The sequence below is a fragment of the Rhinolophus sinicus genome, chromosome 17 (genome assembly GCF_057876585.1).
Source record: "Rhinolophus sinicus isolate RSI-liver-muscle chromosome 17, RSI-T2T, whole genome shotgun sequence".
NCBI classification, from domain to species: domain Eukaryota; kingdom Metazoa; phylum Chordata; class Mammalia; order Chiroptera; family Rhinolophidae; genus Rhinolophus; species Rhinolophus sinicus.
The window spans coordinates 37,161,599-37,177,750 of record NC_142517.1 but is presented as its reverse complement, the minus strand read 5'-3'; the positions used below and the strand labels follow the sequence as shown (position 1 = coordinate 37,177,750).

The following is a 16,152-nucleotide window of genomic DNA, read 5'->3' as shown; positions in this document are numbered from 1 at the left end:
CTACCCTTTCTTCATAGTTGAGAGGAACAAAATAGAGGTCTCATATTATCAACATTCAACAAATCAAGGTTTACCCTGTTGAAACGTTTGGCTTGAAAAGTGTGGCCATTTGCACAATAAAGCTTTCTCCAGCGGCGTGCACCTCTGCGGTAGATGGATTCTGAAGAGAGATTAAAAGTTAAAAAAAGAGCATGTGTGAATAAAAGTCACTTTATTATAATTAAGTCTGTGGCTGTTTTCATGATATTCTTTGCAAGAAAAAAACCATCCTGATAAAAACCTGAAAGTAAAAAAATAAAACATTCATCAAGGGACTAGGTAAAAATAAAGCCCATGGAGTATAAATGTTTGAGTAACTATTATTTTCATTTCCCCCCAACTTTTAATTTTGGAAAATTTTTAAGCCCACAGCAAAGTTGAAAGAATAGAACAGCTGCATCCTTTACCAAGATTTATCAATTACTAACATTTTGCCACATTTTTGCTGTCCCCTCTTTTTACACATACACTTTTTTTCTGAATCATTTAAAAGTAAGTTGCAGACATTTTGCATAATATGAATATTGCTGCAACAGCCACTACTCCAGACCTCTTCAACTTGGGGAGAGGATTAAATGCTAAAATAATGTCTGATACAGAATGTATTTTGAAACATTAACTTAATAATAACAGTGATAAAAATGACGGAAAAATATGGGTCCAATCATTGATCTTTTAAATTGAGACTAAACTAGATCAGAGTTGAAAGTGGCAAAAAAAATAAAAATAAAGGTAAGTTGCAGACAGTATAACACTTCACCCTTAAATACCTAGGTATCCATTGCCTGAGATTAAAGACATTCCCATTAATTTTACATAAGCACAATACCATTACCATGTCTTAGACAATTAACATTAATTCAGTATTACCTAATATACAGTTCATATGCAAATTTCCATTTTTGCTTTCAAAGTGTCTTTCATAGTTTTCTTTTTCTCCAGAGGATCCAATCAAGATTCAGGCATTGTATTTTGGGGCTAAACCTTTTTTGTCTCTTTAAGGTATGCTAAAACATTCACTCTGCCTTACTTGTTGTTTATTTTTTTAAAAAGCAACTTAAAAAAAAAGAAGAATGTAGGCAGTTGTTTTATGTTCTACATTCTGGATTGGTCTGTTCCTCATTAGTCAGTATTAAGCACTTTGGCAAAAATAATATATAGATGATGCGTATTTCTTATTGCATCACATCTAGAGATACATAAATGTCAGATTGGTGACTCCCACTACTGGTGTTTACTCTGTTAAAGGCAGTGATTGCTAGTTTTCTTCATTGTAAAGGTACATTTTCCTTTTTGTAAATACTTTTACAAATGTCTAAGGGACATTTGGTAACCACAAGAATATTCTCTTCCCCAACAATCTTACATCTAATCATTTTTATATTAATACTTTTCCTAAACAAATTAAGAGGTTCCACAAAAATTAATTGTAGACTACCTGTGTAATTTTGGTTTCTAAAGGTTTCTAAACTCATTTTAAAGCAAATGTAGCACTGGGTTTGCTGCTCAAAATTAAAATCGAAAAGACCAGTTGAAATGCTCTAAATTATAAATCTTAAGATAGTATAATACAGAACTAAATATAGATGCTTTTATTTTTAATTATTTATTCTGTTAGGAGTGACCAAAGCAGAAAGTTACTGTTAACCTAAAAGAACACCCTATTTCAGAAGCTTTCATGAACTATAACTTGATGTATCTTAAATTTAAACATGTTAATGTTGCCTAGGACTTAAAAGAGCCAAGACCACATTCATGGTTATTAATTTTCTTCCATGCTCTAGTTTAGTAATATTTATCATACTGGGGAAAGAAATCTCCACCAGCAATTTTTATAGAGGGAAAGTGAGCATGCAATATAGTGAAAAATTAGGAAATAATAGTTTACCTGGGAAGTGTGCTACAGACTCATGACAGATTTGGAGACGGGACTTGAGCCAAAATCTGCTACAATGGCAAGTCTTTCAAAATTCTGACTTGGCTGAAGAGAGAATAGCTGCTTCTCCAACAGCTCTGTGAAGGCAGCCTACACTGACTTTAATCCATCTGCCATTGGAATGCCAGCAAAATATTCCTCGCTGAATCCAAACCTAAAGTTTTCACTACTGCTTCAGAGTTCTCCTATTCCTTGTATTTCCCCATCTTCCTATATAGTACATGGCCCCCATTCAACTCTGTAGACAAACCCACAGTTCTTTAATTTTTCCTTTTCGCCAAGGTGTGTGAAGAATCACAGAATTAAAAGTGTAGAACTCTTTCACTTAATTCAAAGCACAACATTTACCACAATTCCTTCCAACATCATGGATATGCGCAGAAGCTACAAATGAAAATGATTTGCTTACTATCCACAACTATTGTACCATATATCAAAAGCAGTAATTTATGATCATGCATAAGTTTCATATTTAAATTACATCAAACCAAACAGCTGTTTGACTCTTTCAGTTCATTCATTAATGGTAACCACTAGCTTACATAGACAGTCAAAAGAAAAACCCGTAACAATTCCTAAGGACGCGCACTGAAGTATTTAGAGGTGAAGTGTCATGACAGTTACTTTCCCTCAAACAGCACAGCAAAAAAAATAAAATAAAAATAAAACAAGTGTGTTTGTTATGTATACACATGCATGCAGATGAGTGCACACATTCAGATATAGAGTGAAAGCAAACAAAATACTAAAAATTGGTGAATCTAGGCAAAGGATATATGGGTATCTTTGTTTTCAATGTTGTTTCAACTTCTCCTTAGGTTTGAAAATTTCCAAAATTAAAAACCAGAAAGACACATGACTTAAAATTAACTTAATTTTCCTTTAAAATACATAATAGACAATTATGTCAGTACGTTGTAAATAAGAACTGCCTGATTTTGATCTGGCAAAAGTAGAGTTTAGGCAGTTGCTAACATGTTCTAACTTAGAATAAAACATGGAAAAGAAATCAAATGAATTAAAAGTTCCATTTCTTATTTCCTTTCACTTGTGCCATTATATGATAAATAACTTTATTAAAAAGTATCAAGTATATAAACACTCACTATCTTCTCCTGGGCAGGGCATTCCAGGACGTTCTGGTACACAAGGAAATACTAAAAAGAAATAAACTAAAATTAATATAGCATATTTAAAACATGCAAATTAAATAGAATTTTAAACTCAAATATCACAAAAATTGACCCAAATTTCAACCCCACCCTCTCTTGACACAAGATACTTAGCATACGATATGATCAGTATTATTTTTTAAAGAGATCCATTTTACCAAGGCTATCTAAAGGAATTTTTATGAATGTGAACATAAATAAGTCATTAGAGGCTCAAATTACTCATTCTAGCCCATTATGTCTTTTATTGTCTTTAGAGAAGTCATTGGTACTATTTACTTAAATCCTTGTTGTAGTGACAAGTTTATTGCAATGAAGAATTAAATTATAAAAATGTATACAAATATGAACATATACCATTATAGTTTTTAAAAGATGTATACTAAACTTAGGAATAAATTAACACCAGAAACAGTACCCAATTCCAAAATGTAAGTTTTATCTTAGGAACTATATATTTATAAACAAGCGAATTCAGATCATTTTTATAAAGAGATAGTATGTTTATGAATATCTTGTCAATTATCTGTAGTCTGTGATGTACAAAAGGACATGGTCTAAAAGAGCACAGAGCATGGGAAGCACAGTTCTTAATATATTTTTGAAAGTTGAAATATAAGCTAACTTTTGAAAACAGAACTGCGATATAGGTACAAAAAGCAATAAAACTTAAAAGAAACGGTTTAGTACTACTACAGAGCAGTCATTTCTTTAAACATTCATTGTAGTTTTATTCTAAAAAGAGATGACCCCAAAAATGGAAGACTTGTAAAGTTCTGCTAGGATTACTGATCCCTTGGAAGTCACTACATCAAATTGTAAAGGTAGAAAAAGATGAAATTGTTGTTTTTTTAAAAAACACACTGTATAGAAAAGTACAGGGAATTATAACGAGGTCTTGAAATGATTCATTATACTTAGGGAATATTTATATCTGTTTCAAGTTTTAAAGAGTTCCCTAGGTCTGGTCTCATAAAGCTTTCAGAAATGTTACATAAAATATTGCCAAAGTACTGCAATTAAATGCAATACATTAAGTGGGTTCTACAAGGCATAAAAATTTGAGGGGCAGCGTGGTAAAATGAAAAGAACACAGATTAAATCGGAATACCTAAATTTACAACCCAGATCTACACTGTGCAAGTTACATGATGGCTGAGTTTAGGTTTTTTCCTTCTGTACTATTGTCCACCTCTCAGGCTTGTGGACCTTTAACACACAAATGTCTATAATAATTATGTAAATAGTTTCACTGTTACCCCTTCAACAAAAGAAAGTACATTTAAGGTACCTTACCTTTGGAGATCATTATTTGCATACATTGGAAAACTGCATGAGGATGACTTAGGTTCAACTAGGCTTTCGATTCTGAAATTCTATCCTAAACTCTGCTGTGAAACACTGAGCGATGATCACAATTTAATATCCAAGAAGGCATATGCAAGTAACAAATTTCCCAAGATTGTAAGAAGCTGATTGAGTTTATCTTCTCTAGCAATTGAAAAACTACTGAGTAAGGACAATTACATAGTGATGAGGGATAGAAATTAAGAAAATGACATCAGGATTATATTTTACAATGGTCAAGAGTATAGGGTTACTTCAAAAAATAATAAATGACTGCTCCTTTACCATGAATCAAGAGTTCAGAATCCTTGTTTAGCTCATAAAGCCTAAAGGCTTCTTCTAACTCCAACTGAGATGATACTGTACACGGGTCTCCTACAAAATATAAAAGTAAAGCTCACTTTTAAAATCCTCTAAATGTGATGGTTAGTAAACAATTTCCATTACATAAAAGCTTGAGAAAAAAATTACATACATATACACATAGAGAAATATCTGACAAAAACAAATCTTGAGATATTTCTTTAGACAACTCTATTTTCTAAAGTAGGTAATATAATTTCCATTTCTATTTCTACAAAATATTATGGGGTTTACAGGTACTAAATTTTACACATATAAAACCATAATTCTCAATAATGTATATATTAAAAATATAGCAAACAGAATCTACCATTGACCACATTTTCGACTGCCACTGCAGTTTGACTAATGGCCAGGGACAAGCTTTCTGTTACCTGTTTCTTTAACAGAGCAAGTGAAAGTAGTTCCATTGCCACAATATAGTCTGTTAGAGGTCTCCATGTAACCATTTTGTCAAATTCTCCCTTCACCTGAGAGCCTGCTCAAGAGACTCACGGAAAGGAAGCATGGCTAATAAAGTACTCTGGACTGAAGAGCAAGTCCTATTTGAGCTTCTTTTCAGTATAAGTGTATAGTTTAGTGAACTTACACAGAGAGAGACAGGAAGAAACCCCTCGCTTAGTCAACCAGCCAAAGCACTGAGTCATCCTTGGCAATCAGTGAGATGACACATCTCTCGGGAGGATGGCATTCCTCAGTGAAAGTTATTCTGAACATAGCTGGGCCTGAGCTGGGGCCTCCACAACTCCATTCTTTTGCTCATTCCTGTGGTTACACCAAATGTTACCACACACTACATGCCACCAACCTTGTTCAAACCTCAACCACTCTCCACAAAGAACTTGGTCTACTATTTGAGAAAAATGAAGTCATCTCCTTTCCTGTTGTCTCAGAGAAATGAGTGCCTCTGTTCTTTTCTCCAACTTGGCCACTGAATCCCTGCTTCCTTCTATCTTCTCTATCTTCTATTATTCCATGAGTCCTCAGTTTCATTTTCATTTTTGCTTTCCTTCCACTAGCTCATCTCAGGCAAAGGCATGGTTGAGTTTCTCTCTCAAAAATCTCTCTCCTGCTCAAGTGGTCATTGTATTCATTCAGTAGCCACATATCTCAAGAGTAAATTGTAGACTCAACCTGGAAGGAGCGAGTGAGAAGAGAAAGAAAAAGGGACAGAGGGTCCTTGATTTTTCACTTCATACTTCTGTACTTTTTAAATCACAAGTTTATAATCTTTTAGACTTATTAGAAATAACTTTTTTAATATCAAAAGTGATCCCACCCTGCTTTCTCCATATTCCTATCTTCCATGTATTTCTCAAAATTCTGCTATCAGGTTTTAGTCCAAATACTCAGCTAAAACAGCTGCTGAAATCAGTGGCATCTTTTCTGCTTTAGTCTAGTTGACTTCTTCGTAGCATGTAACAAAGTTGCCCACTGATTATAGAAACTGTGTCTGCGTTTCTAAAACACCATTTTTCCTGGCTTACCAATTCTTCCTTTTTTTATTTTGGGAGTTTTCAAACATGTTACCACATCCTGTATCACCTGCATCCCCACTCACTGATTTCCCTCCACCAGATCATTGTGAGCATATCCCTGTAACTCTAGACAAAAGTTCCTTAACATAATTACAATATCATTACATAAACCTATAAAAACTAATAAAAATTCACTATAAAATATCCAAACATAACCATATGCAAAAGAATGAAATTAAACCTTTATCTTATACCCTAAGCACAAATTAACTCAAAACAGATCAAAGACCTAAATGCAAGAGCAAAAACTATGAAACTCCTGGAAGCAAACATAGGGAAAAAGCTTCAGGACATTGGATTTGGCCATGATTTCCTGGAGATGACACCAAAAGCACAGGGAAGAAAAAAATTGATAAATTAGTACGTGTCAAAATCAAAAACTTCTGTACATCAAAGGACACTATCAACACAGTGAAAAGACAACCCACGGGAGAACATATTTGCAAATCATGTATCTGATAAGGGATTAATAGCCGGAATACATAAAGAATTTCTACAACTCATCAAAAATGATGACAAAAATATTAAATAAAGAGCAAAGGACATTTCTTCTCCAAAGATATGAAAAGGGCCAGTAAGCACATGAAAAGATGCTCAATATCACTAATCATTAGGAAAATGCAAATCAATGAAATACCACTTCACACCTATAAGGATGGCTATTATTGAAAAAAAAGAAAATAAGTGTCGGTGAAGACGTTGAGAAATTGGAACTCTAGTGCACTGTTGGTGGGAATGTAAAAATAGAATTTCTATATGATCAGCAAGTCCACTTCTGCATATATATCCAAAAGAATTGAAAGCAGAGATTCCAACAGATATTTGTACACCCCTGTTCATGGCACCATTATTCACAATAGCCAAAACATAGAAGCAACCCAAGCATCCATCGACAGATAAATGGATAAACAAAATGCAGTATCTACACACAAAGGAGTATTATTCAGCCTTCAAAAGTAAATTCTGATACATGCTACAACGTGGATGGCCCTTAAAGCCATTATGCTAAAAGAAATAAGCCAGTCACAAAAGGGCAAATACCGTATGAGCATGATTCTACTTCCTCGTAAGCATGTTACCACCACAACAAAAAAATATTAAAGGGAGTATAGTAGTTCTTATTCCACATGAATAGAACTCAAGACATAATCCCCAGTGAAAAAAAGGAACTTTCAGAATTATGTGAATAATGCCAGTTATATGAATTTAAAAGCACATAAAAACACCACACGTTGTCATTTAAACACATGGAATAATGACAGAAAGCAGATCAGTGGTTGGCTGGGGATGGAAGCATGGGAGTGAGAGAATAGTTTGGATTATAAACTTACCCTATGACGATAGTTGCCTCTTAGAGAGGGAAGGGATACAATGCAGATATAGTCATTGGGAGATAGTCAGGCCAGTGAGGACCTTCCCAGAAACCTGAGCGTAAGCTGGAACCTGGGAGCCCTGGTGTCCCATCAGGCTCCTATGGCGGCTCTTGCCTCACCTCTCAACCCACCCCACCACACCACTGCAAGGTGTTTCTCCCAGGTGGGCCCCAGTCTGATCCTGTTGCCTCTCAGGCATCTACACAGCCTGGTGTATAAACAGTAGTGGCCAGGAATGACTAGGCAGAATGTCTGCAGCACAGCGGAAGGGCAGAGGTCAGAACTCAGAGAAGTGCTTGGGGACTTCTCTAAATCAGTTGTCTTCTACATGGGGTACTCTGTGTCTGGGAGTGCAGAAAGACTTTCCAGGGACTACCACATATGGAGAGTTTTTCAAAAGTATCAATTTCCAGATCCTTAACTTACATATAAACTCCTTCCTAAAAACCATCTGCCTGAGAATGTGCCTTGGGTGTTGCACCCCACCTCATCTTTTCCAAATTTTTCTTTTCCTATTTTATATTTTAAAAAACCCCAAGCATATGCTATATATTCTACTTCTATAATACAGAGGGTGACAAAAAAATGAATACACATTTTAAGACAACATCTCTTAAAATGTGTATACCTTTGGCACCCCTGAAATGGCACCCCTTATACATATATCCATACAAAGACTTGTACGTGAATACCACAGCACTTTTATTTGTAATAGCCCCAAACTGGAAACAACCTCAGTGTCCATCGACAGATAAATGATTAACAAACTGTGGTATATCCACAATGAAATACCACTCAACAATAAAAAGAAATAAACCAATACACACGACCCATATATCAATAATTATGATGAATAAAAGCAAGACCAAACAGAGAGAGAGAGAGAAAGAGAACATGCTATATGATTCCATTCCTATAAAACTCTAGAAAAGGCAAACTAATCTACAGTGACAGCAAATCAGTAGTTGCCTGGGATGGAGGGAATTACAAAGCACAAGGAAACTTTGGAAGTAACGGATATGTTCTCTATCTTGCTTGTGGAGATGCTTCCCTAGTTGTCAAAACTCATCAAAGTGTATACTTTTAATATGTATCATTTGTTGTATGTCAATTATACCTCAATAAAGCCATTTTTAAAAAAAGGTGAAATAAAGACATGAAAAAGCTGAAAGAAATCATCACCAGCAAACCTCCACCACAAGACATGTTAAAGGAAGTTCTCCAAGCAGAAGAAAAATACCAGTTATAAAATGAGAACTGCTCAAAGGTACTTAGATTTTTTTTTTCTTATTGATGTTGATTTTCATTTTTAAATTTTCAGGTTTGGAGCCATAATGCTGCTATCTAAGCAACTGAAATAATGCTGAATACACATACATTCAGTCAAAAAGTTTTCCCCTTCTGTTTTTTCTGACATGATTACCATGGTTAGTACATAGTGTTGGGGGGATAAAGAAAAAGTATGAAGAATGATTGGCTATTTTAGTTCTTAACACACCAACTAAAATTACATCAGACTACAGATCTTTGGAAAAGACCACACAAGAGAAGTATGTTTCTTACCATCCTACGTATGGCTTTGTCACATATTGGGACTCAATTTGCCCCCCTATAACATATAAGATTTTATAACGCAAGTCAGGAAGGAGTTTAACCTCCCAGAATTCAGAAACACTCCATACTCTTTATGTCAAAGAATGCTTATGGTCACCTTAAATTTCCATGAATCTCACTTATTGAAACCAACAGGACATGAATTAAAGAACTATATCTAAATAACACCTTCTCCCACTATCTGCAAATTACATACACTTTCAATGTTTTCTCTCAGACTTTTACAGAGTGTAAAAAAAAATTAATTCACATGTGCTATTGGTGAAAATATAACAAAAGATACAATATTCTTGGAGGTCAATGTAGTACCACCTATCATCAGATACATTTCATTTCAGGGAATTTACCTTCCAGATAATACAGCACAGATGGCCAAAAAAATACACACACAAAGGTATTCTCTGCATCAATATTTCTGATAAACTGCAAATAATCCAAATATCCATCAAAAGAGAATTTGTTAAATAAATTAGGGTACAACCATTTTACATGACACCACGAAACATATAAAAGGAACAAGACAAATCTACATACACTGATGTAGAAAAATGTCCACAAGACGTTAAGTGAAAAAGCAGATTAAATAACAGCCTGTACAACATCAATCTATTTTTAAGAAAAAAACTGTTACCCTGTCCTTCTAGTTGTATAGAAAAAGACATCATCAGTTTGTTTATAGCAGCTATTTCTGGGGATCTGAGGATTCCCAGAGATATTTTTTCTTTCAAATAAAATCAATTATTTTTGTAAAAACCATGTACTATTCTTAATAAAAACTTTAATAAGAAACAAAAGATCCAAAGGCTACTTTATAGTAGAAGAGTGAGAAATGACAGAAAAGGAACATGGTTAAATCTAAACCAGGTAATCAGACCCCGAAAAAATTAGAAATTTGTAAAACAGAAATTTCAGAAACTACTATTAGGTTGTAAATAGGGGAATATGATTGCTACAAAATTACTATTCATTCTAAAATCTTTAGTTACATTAAGCAAACCAGTTTTTCCACATGTACATCAAAATAAATCAGTAGAACTGGTTTTGAACACAAGAAAAAGGGCGGTGGTCAAGAAATCTGTTTAAAGGAATGAAGTAAGCTTATGATCCTTATTTGCTTTAATATAAAAATCCCACAATTACATGTTTAGCTTCTAGAATAGTGTTTCTCATAAACCAGAGAATTGAAATTATAGTTGTCTTCCGATTCTAGAGAAAATTTTTTCTCCAGATAAGCATGCCTTAATGTCTATATGGCTAAAAATAAAGGTGACAAAATTACAACTGAAAAAAATAATTGTAAGGAACTTAAAAATAATTACTGGTGTCTAAATTTAAGAAAAGACTGGTATCAGAATTAACCAAGGTAAGAAGGATCACATGGGAATCAACAGACTTTAATGGAAAGTTTAACATTTTACTTAAATGAGGCAAAGGCTACAGTTTTGTTTTCGCCGAGAAAATTAGGACACTTAATAGCTATTTAAAGGGAAAGAACTACGAATTACATTATAAAAAGATATGACTGTTTCATCAGATAATTAATTTAATTTATTATGTGAATCGTTAATTAAAATATGCTATTGTTAAGAAAAAACAGAATAAAACACAACTGCCAATACTTAAATCTTCAATAACAGACATAAAATAAAAACTACACGTGGAAAGGCTTGCTACTAGCCTTCTGTACAATTCAGTCTTTTTGTGCATACTAGTATTGAGTATTACTGCTTCAAGCACTGGAGGTCCCTGGTGAAAGACAAGACCTCTGCTCTCAAGGAGCTTACATTCTACCGGGCAAGTAAGATACAAAGTGAATGGGGTGGAAGCTTTGGAGGACGTGACGTTTCAGTTAACACCTGAATGACAAGAAAGAGACAGCCATGTGACACTCTGGGAACAGGACTCTCCAGGCAAAGATAATACAAAGTACAACAGTACTATAACATTTGTTAGTGGAATGTCTCTAAACCAATTTCTTTTAATAAAATGAATTATCTAGTGACTCCTATGTGCACTCTAGTTGGAATACCACTGATTGCAAAAACCTTAAATGGCAAATAAATAGCATGAAATGATCAAAACAGGATTAAAAGGAAAACAACACCAGTTCATGATGAGCTGCAGTTACTGATGCCAACTATGTTTTATGCACTTAGCTTTAATGGCCTCATTTTCAGGCTAACGACATAATGTGAGACACCTACACCATTTATAATTAAAAATATGTAAACTAACCTGGTGATAGGTCAAAAAGTGGTTGAATAAATAAAGATACGCAGTCTTTTTCTTAAATGATACAAAATATAAAAAATACCAAGCTAGCATTTCACTCATTAGATTTCAAAAAGTGTCAAGGACTCGTAACCCCTGAGGATGGTGAGGGCAAAAGTGAAGAGATGGTCTCATTCAATGTAGTTGTACCATAAGTTGGTTTAGCTTTTTTTGACAGCAAATTGTCACTAGCTACCAAATTAATGATGTGCACGTTCTGTGAATTTGCTCAACAGAGTCCCGTACAATAGCACAAGATTACATATAAAAATGTTCATTATATTCTGCTCATAGTAGTGAAAAACTGGAGATAATCCAAATGTACATCAATAAGGGATTACATAAATCAATCAATCAATCATGAAATATCTACACTATGGAATACTATGCAGTGTTAAAAAAAGGTAATGATGCAAATTGATACACCCTGAAATGAAAAAATGTCCAATATACAATGTAAAAGGAATATATTGCTTAACAGTTTGTATATAATTCTTTTCTGTGCTTGTCATAAATAACATTGGAAGTAAGAATGTTTGTATATGTATTGAAAATATCTAGACTATATAAGCTGTTACCAGTGGTTTCCTCTTATGACTGGGATTGGTGAAAGAGAAGAGAAAGAGCAAACAAAAGACTTCTTTTTAAGTTCTGTACTACTTTTTGCCCCCAAAATAGTGAACATAGGTTACTTTAGAGAAACTTTAAAAAATATCTTTAAAAAATGAGATGGTTACTAGTGCTGGGGAAAAAGTCATGTTAATTTCACTCTGTTTTAGGGTAGAAAGGGCGAAACAAAGATTGTACTCTTTCAATTTAAATACTTGAAGAAAAATAAGAATGGCATCAAGTTTCTAATATACCTTTCCTCTCTTAATTAGGATTTTTATTAAATTTTAAAAACAAATGACAAAATAGTATCTTAAATTGAACACTTACACAGCAGTCCACTCTTTACCACTCACCTTCTTCATCTATCCATTTCATGGTGAAAAGCTGTTCATTGTCAAAAGAACACATGTCTCGAACCTCATTGCAAAGGCCCTCAAAGGAGATTGACGGTTCAAAATGTGTTATCATGATATCCCTGAAAAAGAAAGGGAATTGTAAGTTTGACAATGACTAAAACTAATAATGCTCTACACATGACTGAATGCCTGACAATTTGATGGACTTCAGCTACTTTGTGTGTGCAGCAACACGTGTTGCTTCCAGTGTCAAAAAAAATCCACGTTAAGTTTTTAAAAAATAGTGGATTTGTGAGAAACCTTAATTCAATCCCCCCTCCTCACTCAAGAAGTCCACCCTGTGCTCTGATGGTAGTGCCACCTTTGCTTCAGTATTAGTTATCAGAAGATGACTCTTTTGTAAAGCATTGACTCCACAGATGAATAGCTCTATTATTGATAAGCTTCTGCCTTATATTTAATGGAAAACTCTTCTAATCACTAGTCCCAGGTCTCCCCTCCACAAAAAATCTACCCTTTTGTCCAAGAGATGGGCCTTCAACAATTTGACAAAGATTTGCCATGCCCTCTTCACCAGCCCTAACTTCCACAGATTAACCACCCATAAGACTGTCAACCATTCTTTGTATGGGATGCTTTTTAGATCTCACACCTTCATTTTCACCTTTTCCAAAAAGAATTCACATTTACCAAAACTGCTTTTAAAATGATTCATACTTTGAGGTAGATAACCCCCAAAACACAGGAATAGACATAAATGTGTAAGCAACTGTATTTAAACAAGTCCACCTAGGAGCTATTCACTATAAAACTTAAAATTGCGACGAAATGTTTTAGAGCGGAAGCCTGGGGTTTCCTCCAAGGAGCTATGAGAAGGCTCCCTATGATCTAATCACACAGTAGCTTGCCACAGCCATCCTTCCAAAAGTAGGTCAAATAAACAGATGAATCTAATTTAACAAACACTTTATAATGATCTTTATGTGTTAGACTCTAAAGCAGGGGTGTCCAAACTTTTTTCAACGGTTTTCACCAAGGGCCATATGCGGTAAAATACACAAACAGCCAGGCCACTCACTCGAGGTGAAGTACGTATTGCCTCACCTGGTTTATTTAAGTAAACTAAATGTATTTTTGGAATTTGCTGTGGGCCAATTAACAATGGATCACGGGCCGCAGTTGGCCCGCGGGCCGCAGTTTGGACACCCCTGCTCTAAAGGTTTTACAAAACCGATGTTGTTCATGTCTTTCCTGTTTTACCCTTTTCAACCTTTGCCTCTCATGTAGAGTAAAATCCGAAGTGCCTAGCAGTCTATAAGGCCCTGTGTGAACTGGCCCTGGCTACCTCTCTGACCTATCTGTTCTACCACTCGGCAGATAAACCAGTGTTTATAGCCCACCACCTACCGCTGCTAGAACGTAAGCTCAGTGAAAGTAGGGATTTTGTCTTGTTCATTATATTCCTAGTGGCCAAACGCAGTGCCTAGTACAGAATAGGTACTCAGTAAATGTTGATGAAAGGAAGGAAATGACATTGTTAGGAACAAACATGGGTGTTGGAACGTAGAGCAGTAAATAAGAAATTTAAAATTTTAGCCACCTGTAAAAAGAGTTAAAACTGCAGTCTTAGGAGCTATTGAGGTTTGCGGAGAGTCAAGCATAAAAATTGAATGACCTTTTCTTGATAAGCATTCTCTTCCTAAGCATCTCATCCCTTTCTGCCCCTTCCTCTTATAACCCTCTTGCCTGGCTTTTGTAACAGTATGTTTCCCTGGTTCTCTTCCTACTATTCTGAACACTTAAGTCTCCCTTTGTCTTCAATTACAAGACATTCTTTACACTGGCTCTCATATTCATTCTCTGTCTCTCACACTTTCTCTCTGAAACCTATTTCACATCCAATGTTTTAACTATTATCACTATGTAGGGGTCTCCTAAATCTGTAATTCCAGCTCTCTGTGTGGTATTTAAGACTCTTGATAATCTGGTTGTAATTGCTCTTCTCAACTTCATCCTACCATTCCCAACACAAATAGTCCACTACAGATAGCTGGTTTACCCCCACACATAAGACCTTGATGATCCAAGCTTTAATCCTGATGTTGCCTTAGTTTAAGGCTCCATTTATGAAGGTGGGGATCAATCTTTAACAGGCACTTCAACACCAACTTCCGTTAAACCTTTTTCAATCACACAAATCCAATGGTCTATACTTCTAAACCTGTTCAACATGTATGTTATGTTTCATCTTTTGTTATTCAACTAATTATATACTGATAACGCATCCTCAACTAAGTTGTAAACAACTGGAAGACAAAAATTCTTGGCCTTTTAATATATTCATATAACTATTAACATAATTGGGACTCAAATATTTAATTGAATGTAGAAGAAACACTTTCCAGGAAAAACCAATCTTCCAGAAAATGCACTTTTGACAAGAAAATATCACTATTTATATTTCCTTTGTCTGTAAACATTTATGGAATACTTACTATGCTCCAGGTATTTAAACAAACTTCATCTTACATGATCTTCAAATGAACCATCAAACTAGATATACTAATCCTATTTCACAGATTTAAAAAGTGAAACACTTTTACCTCTGGAATATCTGCCCCAGTCTCACAATTGGAAAATAGAATATGAATTCAAATCCAAATCTAATGACTCCAGTGGTGGGCGCTGTAATCTGACATTCTCCCTCTCCCCCGACCCCCAAACCCCCCCATTAGCAATGAAGTATTTATTATACCAACTGACGGGAGCAGTACCAGCAGACAATCTCCAGTTGTCAGCCTCCTTCAGAGATTCGATTCCTCAGTATGGTCACACCCCCTTCCTAGAGCTGCTCACAACCAATGAGTGATTCAATGTGGGGGTATAAAGGTCCTAGATGTGACTCTGGAAAGCTCTGAAGTGTCAACTCATCTTCAGAACTCCCTGGAGGGTCCACTGAGGTTTCTGTTAAGACTTCAGGGCATCTTGATGTTTTCCTCCCTAAGCTTGCTCCCTTCCTTTCATTTCCTTTCCCTTCCCTTCCACAGCTGTCCATCCAGCACTCCTGAATAAACCTAATCTGAGATACCACTTTCCACAGCAGTGTCCACACAATGCATAGCTATTATCAGATGATATTTTTTGACAAAAAAAGCATAATGACACAAACAGTCAATCTCCCTTTTAAGAGATTGGCTAATGATATATAAATGTAATCCTTATTTTAGAGACTAAATTAGTCTACATTATAGTACATGAAGCTAGTTAATTTTTTTGTTTATTTGTTTAGAGAAAATACATTGCCAGGATATATAAATTACACATATTTTAAGTCTGTCTCCCCGGACTAAGTGTAAAATCCATGAGAAGAGGCACTTTATTTTGCTCATTGCTGTATCACCAATAGCTGAAGCAGTATCTGGCCCAGAGTGCACATTCTGTGAGTAAATTAGGTGAATGGAGGTGTCACATGTTGGACTCTAATGACAGCTTGGGAAATGTGAAAAATAACAAGCATTCCAGAAAGGAGGA

The 16,152-nt window shown here is 35.0% G+C and overlaps 1 protein-coding gene across 1 annotated transcript in view; it reads right to left on the bottom strand.

Moving 5' to 3' along the window:
• The window catches only part of PRKCI (protein kinase C iota), a 55,574-nt gene that overhangs the window by 28,728 nt on the left and 10,694 nt on the right, over positions 1-16,152 (bottom strand). Inside the window, exons 2-5 of the mRNA XM_019735351.3 lie at positions 12,619-12,740; positions 4,780-4,869; positions 3,082-3,132; positions 75-160 (exon numbers count right to left, since the gene is read on the bottom strand). Of these exons, the coding sequence (XP_019590910.1) occupies positions 75-160; positions 3,082-3,132; positions 4,780-4,869; positions 12,619-12,740 (349 nt within the window). The remainder of the gene's footprint in view (positions 1-74; positions 161-3,081; positions 3,133-4,779; positions 4,870-12,618; positions 12,741-16,152) is intronic.